The 7,702-nt window shown below is 49.6% G+C and overlaps 2 protein-coding genes across 2 annotated transcripts; both read left to right on the top strand.

Moving 5' to 3' along the window:
- Window positions 1–2,255: 2,255 nt before the first annotated feature.
- On the top strand, window positions 2,256–6,409 carry LOC120903207 (alpha-(1,6)-fucosyltransferase). Its single transcript, XM_040312494.1, has 3 exons — window positions 2,256–4,529; window positions 4,610–4,763; window positions 4,845–6,409. Exons 1-3 carry the CDS (start codon window positions 3,412–3,414, stop codon window positions 5,331–5,333), a joined length of 1,761 nt encoding a protein of 586 aa, XP_040168428.1. The 5' UTR covers window positions 2,256–3,411; the 3' UTR covers window positions 5,334–6,409.
- A 126-nt stretch (window positions 6,410–6,535) lies between these two features.
- LOC120903321 (biogenesis of lysosome-related organelles complex 1 subunit 1) lies at window positions 6,536–7,520 on the top strand. The gene is made up of 4 exons (XM_040312690.1): window positions 6,536–6,700; window positions 6,776–6,848; window positions 6,920–7,052; window positions 7,130–7,520. The coding sequence occupies exons 1-4, from the start codon at window positions 6,640–6,642 to the stop codon at window positions 7,229–7,231; spliced, it is 369 nt and encodes a 122-aa protein (XP_040168624.1). The 5' UTR covers window positions 6,536–6,639; the 3' UTR covers window positions 7,232–7,520.
- Window positions 7,521–7,702: the final 182 nt, after the last annotated feature.

Raw genomic sequence — 7,702 nt, 5'->3', positions numbered from 1 at the left:
CACCGCAGTTCGGGCTGGTGCATTTACAGTCTGTGGTGATGAAAGACAGGCTCCCTCGGTTAGTTAACATCCCAGGTCACAGCACAACTGAAAGATCCGCTATCGGCGATACTACTTACCGGCAACGCAGGTTTTGCACGGCATCTTTTGCAGATGGTTTTGTTTGGTTTGGTATTGTAACACACCCCGTAAAGTATTGCTTCGAATATTGCACGATGTCGTTGCTCGGCTAGGAACAGATTAGTGACTTGACTCGAACCGTTGCACCGGGCCTCTTATATTGGTGGTGGTTGTGCAGCTCGCAGCTACTACTGCTACTGCTGCTGCTGCTGCTAGTTTCCGTGTGCAACACACATGCGAGCCTCAGAGTGTGGGCTACATGCCGAACAAAGGGGCATCTCGTTGCGTGCCCCACTTGCGGTACGCGTCATACTAATGTTGGTGTTGTGTGCAAAGCATCGGCGAAGTGCAAAGTGTATACTGTGGTGTCTGCTGTTGGCGTCGTTGACCGATGATTATTATTTGTTTGTCTGCTTGATTAGATATATCAGGGGGGAGGTCCGGGGACGGAATTGAAACATGCCTCCCCACACACACACACACACATACGTTTGTCGCCTGGTAGTGGTGGGGATTGTATTTCTACGCCTACTTACGCGGCAAAAACAATTGTAGCCGACTGTGTAGCATAGAGCTGCATGATCAGGGCTTTTCGATTCGACGACCAAAACAACGGAAAAACACGAGATGCCTACGTCACGTGTTTTGTTTTGGTTTCTTTTTCGCGCATAACTATTGCGACGAATTGCATCAGCAGCTGGGAGAGAGTGGAGGCCGGGGGGGGGGGAGAGAGAGTCAAACAGTTTGAAATGGCATGATGCAGCAAATAAGAAAAAAATAGGGCACACACCACCGGTAAAGTGGAAACCGATCTCGTCGATACCGCGCACAAACACATCATATGGTTTGCACACGACACTCTCGCGCCCAGCGCGGTCGGGGTTTTGCGGAAGTGCACGCGACCATGCTTTCAAACGGCGCTCAATTGCTACAATTGAGATCGGTCGGAGCAGGCGCGCCATATAAAAGAAAGCACGTGCGAACGCCGGTATGCAGTAGCGAGAGAGCAACCACCGGTACGACGAGAAAGTGATTTTGCAAACCGTGTGATTAGTTTGAAGCAAGCGTTGTCACGAGCAACGGGTGAAAGTATACCACGACTACTACGTGCCCAAGGTCTTTAGTGTCCTCTTTTTTCCTGTACGCTGCGAAGCACCGATAGAAAACTGCACCTAAAGATGCCCTGCAAGTGCTGTGGAAATGGTAAGCATAAGCCTCACTCCTCCTCCCCTATTTCAGTTCAGAGAGTCATGTGCTAACTGGTGCTAAATTTTCGTTCAACAGATTGCAAATGCACCAGCGGATGTGGCAGTGGCCAGCCCTGTGCGACGGATTGCAAGTGTGCCTGCGCGAGCGGTGGTTGCAAGGAAAAGTCCGGCGGTTGCTGCGGCAAGTGAGGTATTGAAGTGAGGGGCAAGTATTGATGGGAAGTGCTACGAATCTCGGCTGAAGGCATGTCGGTAACCACAACCACGAAGGACGAATAAATCTGTTATTTAAAGCCGATAACGAATGGTTTTTTTTTGTCTAGTTATTGCTCATTTTAAAAGAAAATTTGCGCAATTCATCTATAGCATACGTTTGAATAAACAACATTAAGAATTTGATGTGCGATAACAGTATTAAAATAATAGATAAATTATCAGAATTAACAGATAAATTACCAAAAAACTGCGAAAAAACAACAAATGTGCAGCGCAGCCTTTCGCGTAACGGATTGGCGTAGCGCATAACGCCAGTGGTGCTCAAGTGTTGGCTATAACGCTGCCTGTTTACGAAATCCAAAACCGCTTGATCCGCCGCTGTAAACGCGCTCGTGGCGGCAGAGTGACCAGAAATTCCGATTTATCTGTACAGGCGGTTCCCGAAATATGGTACCTCTTACACGCGGATTCGGAGATACGCGGTTTCCTAAATTTGACAGTTATTTGGGCTAATTGTACTGAATAGGCATATCAATTGGCAAATCAGAATAATTTATCTTTCGATCGAGTGTGAAAACCAATTTCAAAAGGTTATTTTTTTCGTTACGGTGGTTTTTCTGTGTGTCTGGCAGCGCTCATCTCTGCAGGTAGGCGCCCTTAGGGTGCTCATCTGTGAATAGGTAGGTATATATAAAAAAATTGTCAACGACCATACCATGTTGAAAACACCGGTTCTCGTCCAACACCAAAATTCGGTAGGAATACAGATAAATCGGTATTTCTGGTCACTCTGCGTGGCGGTTCGCTACGGTACGTCAAACGCTGTCCGTACATCCGAACCTGGAGAACAATTGTGCGTGTGTGTTGCTGGGAGTTTCGCTGGAGACTTTGCTGAAAGGTTTTGGGGCAGCTCAAGACTGCTTCGTTTACGCACAAACAAACAATTTGCTTGATCGGAAGGGAACAAAGCAAAGCATCATCGATTTTGTTCGTATACAGGCGGTCTGCACGGCTGCTGTACCGCCGCTGCTGGTTCACCAAAACAACACCAACGAGTGCTGGGCGCTGTGCAGGTCTGGGTGTGCGTGGGAAGTGGGCGGCCAATCCGTATCTACCACCTGCCAGCGAAGATCTGTCCGTGTGCAAAACAAATGGTGTCGGACGGCAATTTATTTACGTGACAAAAGAGTGCCCCAGCATCAGGATCCGGTCAGGCATCAATGAATTAAAGCGCATCTCCGGCATCCGGTGTCGGTCGGTGGGTTTTTTTTTGTGGGGGAGAGCAGCTGCCCTAATGTTCATCGTGCCGTGAAACAGGGGGAAGGTAGGGGCACTGTGGAGCAGAGCAGGCGTATGCATAAGTGGTGTGAATGTGGTGGGAACGAGATTAGCAGCAGCAGAACCATTTGAAAGTGTCGCTCACCCGCAACGCGTCGATTGTGTGTGTTTTTTTTGTTTCGAAGCTAATTATGCTGCTCACCCTCAATTCAGTGCGGAAAACAAGTTTGACGGCTAGATTTGGGTTTTCCGACTCGCAGACCTAGTCTGGCACTGGTTCGAAAAAGTGGGTTGCATACCACGGTGGTTGGGGCATAGGCGATAGACGTAGCGAGAGCGAATAAAAAGAATAGAACAACTAACACCAATGCTCCACGTCACCATCGATTGATTAGAAGTGGATTATCGCTTGCAGCACAGCCGCGCGCTCTCAGGTCGAGCAGAACAAGCCGCAGGCCGAGACAAATCGAGGCAGGCAGTGCAGCAAAGATCAAATGTGCTCGATCGCTAGTAAAACATAGAAACGCGTCGTAACCAGTTCGCAACAGAAACGAGCTACACTCCCCCCGCTCCCAAACACAGCGCAACCATGATCGTCCGGCAACTGATGGGCCTGAATCCGTGGGCCCGCGTGCTCGTCCCGTTCCTGTTCGTGTGGGTGCTGTTTGTGTTGATATTCTACTCGAAGCTGAACACGTCCGCCGCGTCCAGCAGCTCCTCCGACGGCGGGGACGATTCGCTCAAGCGGCTCGAACGTGCCGTCCAGCAGCTGGAACGCTCCAAGCAGGTCGACCAGGAGTTGCGCCTGCTGGTGGACGAATATCTGGCCGATGCCGGCACGTCGGCCGACCGGAAGCAGCACTTTATCGACGAGCTGGGCAGCAAGCTGGAACAGGACGCGGCCGGCAGCGCGGGGTGGTTTGCGGTTGGCCGGCCCCGTAACGGACCGTCGCTCGAGTACGAACGGCTGCGGCGGCGCGTCGAAACAAACACCCAGGAGCTGTGGAACTTCCTGCAGTCCGAGGTCACGAAGGTGCAGAAGCAGGCGCTACGATCCGCGCCGGAGCTGGCGAAACCGCTGAATGCATTCCTGTCGCTCGCCGCCGACCACAAACGCTCGCTGCTGACCGATATCGAGCGGATGCGGGCGGCCGACGGGTACGAAGCGTGGCGTCACCGGGAAGCGGCCGACCTGAGCGAGCTGGTGCAGAAGCGGCTGACGCGCCTCCAGAACCCGGAAAACTGCTCAACGGCACGGAAGCTGCTGTGTCGGTTAAACAAGGGCTGCGGGTACGGGTGCCAGCTGCACCACGTCGTGTACTGCTTCATTATGGCGTACGCGACCGAGCGCACGCTGATCCTGAAGTCGAAGGGCTGGCGGTACCACAAGGCGGGCTGGGAGGAGGTGTTTCAGCCCATCTCGGACACGTGCCTGGACTCGAACGGTGCGTCTCACGCGAGCTGGCCGGGTCAGGCGAACACGCAGGTGCTAACGCTGCCGATCATTGATTCGCTGAACCCGCGACCACCTTATCTGCCGCTGGCGATACCGGCCGATCTGGCACCGCGGCTGATGAAGCTGCACGGCGATCCGATAGTGTGGTGGATCGGCCAGTTTCTCAAGTACCTGCTCAAGCCGACCGGCGAGACGCAACAGATGCTGGAAAATGGCATCGAACGGCTTGGGTTCAAAAAACCAATCGTTGGGTAATTAGAAATGCGCGTGACCGCGTGGTGTTGGGATTGCCATTGATTTCTTTGTTGCGTTTGTTGCTTCCCTTTTGCAGCGTGCACGTACGGCGGACGGATAAAGTAGGCACGGAAGCGGCCTTCCACGGTATCGAGGAGTACATGACGGCGGTCGACGACTACTACGACCAGCTGGAGCTGACAGAAAAGGTCGACAAACGGCGCGTGTTCGTGGCAAGCGACGACCCGAAGGTAAGCACCGGCACTGTTATCGCGTGGAACCAACACGACTAATCACGAATTTCCTTCCTTGCACGCCTTCCTTCGCTGTAGGTGATTGAGGAAACAAAAACCAAATACCCTCACTACGAGGTTATCGGCGATCCGAACGTGGCCAAGATGGCTGCCGTATCGACACGGTACACCGATTCGTCGCTGAATGGCATCATACTGGATATACATCTGCTGTCGCTCAGCGATTATCTCGTGTGCACGTTCAGCTCGCAGGTGTGCCGGGTGGCGTACGAAATCATGCAAAGCATGTACCCGGACGCGTCCGGTCGGTTCCGGTCGCTGGACGACATCTACTACTACGGCGGGCAGAACTCGCACAATCGCGAGGTGGTGCTGCCGCACGAGCCGAAAAATCACGACGAGATTCAGATACGGCCGGGCGATCTGGTCGGCGTTGCCGGCAACCACTGGAACGGCTACTCAAAGGGCAAGAACCTGCGCACCAATCAGGTGGGCCTGTTTCCGTCGTTCAAGGTGAACGATAAGATCGAAATCGTGGAGCTACCCAAGTATCCGTACGTGAAGTAGTCCCCTAGACCGGGCGATGGGCGCCGTCTGCTAGTGAGAGAATTGTAACGTATGGATCCTATTTTGCGTTTGTATGATTGAAAGTTCAAACAGTGTGTATGGCAGGTATGCGAGAGAGAGAGTGATACGAGACGAAGCGTATCATACGAGCGCAGCCGTATTGTACGAATGATGCTTTTGTTGTTTGTGTGTGTGAGAGATAGAGAGAGTGTGTGTGATATTGAGACTATTAATTTTGTAGACCAATTGCCAGTTATTTACCGTACATCCCCATCCTATTTTATTTGCTTTTAGTACGCGTTATAAAGTTAGTATGTTAATTGCCAGCCAGGAACGGGCTGGCTGGCATCTGGCATTAAATTCCATTTAAATATGATCTTTCGAGCCATTTTGTAAAACAGTTGCCCGGAAGAAAAGTCACGGAAGAACAAAACCGATCAGACACGTGTGAAACAACAGGAACAAACGTACTTGATATTAATATAACAAGAATTACCATCATCCCCCTTTGCTCATTGTATGCCACCGCGTGTATTGAATACGCTTTCGCAAAGCATCAGGCTGCTGTTAGTAGAATAATGATAATAATAATAATGCACACAGATATTGGAAATTACGGAAGCAGTGTGATGGATGAAAATCGAACAAAATTACAATTGATCGCCGATCGCTATATGCACAGTATATAGGACAAAAAAACAAAGCGAGCTAGACAAAATTTGCGTACAGATAGTTTTTTTTATACAGCTAAGTTTAGGAGAGTTGTAGGGGAATCCGCAGCGAATCCATTAAAAAAAAAACTAGTAAATTAAAGTGAGTGTGTGCCTGCGAGCGGTGGAACAGGAATCTTGAGCCGATAGTTGAACAGTGGCGGAACTTTTGGTTAACCTTTTTGCAGGGAAGAACCGCCGAAATCGTGAAACCGTTGTTGTCTAAATTGTGTGACAAAAGAGAGAAGAAGAAAACCAAGCAAACAGAACGACAACAAGCCAATGCCCTCAACATGAACACCGAATGAAAGTATGATAAGCAATGTCTATTTCGCAGAATAAGAAAATAAGTTTATTTATGATAAATCAAGGAAAACGAGGGGGATTTTATTTTCAAAATTAGAAAGAAACGGCCGAACCGCGCGGATCGATGACATAAAGGTCGGGCGAAACGACAGCTGACGTTTGGATGTAGGGGCGAAAAATCGATTTGTAAACAAACAAATGCTCAGCGTTCTTCTCGTCGTGCTCACGGGAACGCAAGAGATTTGGTGAGGTTTCTAGTTTTACAAAGGCTGCCGGACTGGAACGAAACGATGCTGTCGGCAATGATAAAAGATCATCAGGCCAAACAGGCGGCCAAAAAGGAAGATCAAGGTACGATTAGTGGAACATATGGTGGCAGGATGTGAACAGTGTTTGGCTTTCATTCCTTTGTTTCTGCCCATCCAGAGCGCCGCCGAAAGGAAGCAATCATGTCTGCGAATGAGCTTACGCAAAACCTAGTCGACCATCTGAACGTTGGGTAAGGGATGCAATGCCACCCGTTCGAGGAGGTTGTCGACTACACGCACCGTTTTCCGTTTCCGTTTTCAGTGTTGCCCAAGCGTACCTTAACCAGAAGCGGCTGGATGCGGAAGCCAAACAGCTGCACGTCGGGGCCACCAACTTTGCCAAACAGACGTCTCAGTGGCTTGCGCTGATTGAAAATTTCAACGGATCGTTAAAGGTATACGCCCTCTATCCAATGCCATTCTCTTTTCGATGTTGTTTCTCATCATACCGAATTGGTTTCCGAATTTGTAGGAAATAGGAGACGTGGAAAACTGGGCAAAAACGATCGAAAACGATATGAATGTCATTACCACTGCATTAGAAATCGCGTACAAAACCAGCAGAGAGAAGTGAATCTCTCTCCCCTTGTCGAAAACAAAGCATGTATCATCGCTTACAGCAGCTTCTTGGCAGTGTGTTCTATTTTTTGTATTGCGTTGTGACGTTATTTTATTGCAAGTGTTAGGAAAAATATGATTTTAAGAAACATTCCGACCTAATATCTGCACTCTACCATCTTTTGAGCACTAGTCGACGTAATTGTGATTGTTCACGAAGAGAAATATTTCAAACCGATTGCACGAATACGAAATAAAGGAAATTTGGAAACAAATATTCCGGCACAGAATAGCCGAAACAACCATTTTATAGGTTTTACCGCTCTATTTTTATAAAGCTTCTCCAGCATAAAATATTGTAAAGAAAATCTCCATACCTCCCGCCGCGACGACCAACGCACGCAACGGCGAGTATTGAACACAGCACTATACCCCCATCCGACATGAACTGTCAAACTCGTTGCTGTCATTTGTGTGCGAACCAGAC

Source organism: Anopheles arabiensis, chromosome 2 (assembly GCF_016920715.1).
Source record: "Anopheles arabiensis isolate DONGOLA chromosome 2, AaraD3, whole genome shotgun sequence".
In the NCBI taxonomy this organism is placed as follows: domain Eukaryota; kingdom Metazoa; phylum Arthropoda; class Insecta; order Diptera; family Culicidae; genus Anopheles; species Anopheles arabiensis.
Note: the sequence above shows the minus strand (reverse complement) of the source record. Positions and strands in the feature narration are given on the sequence as shown.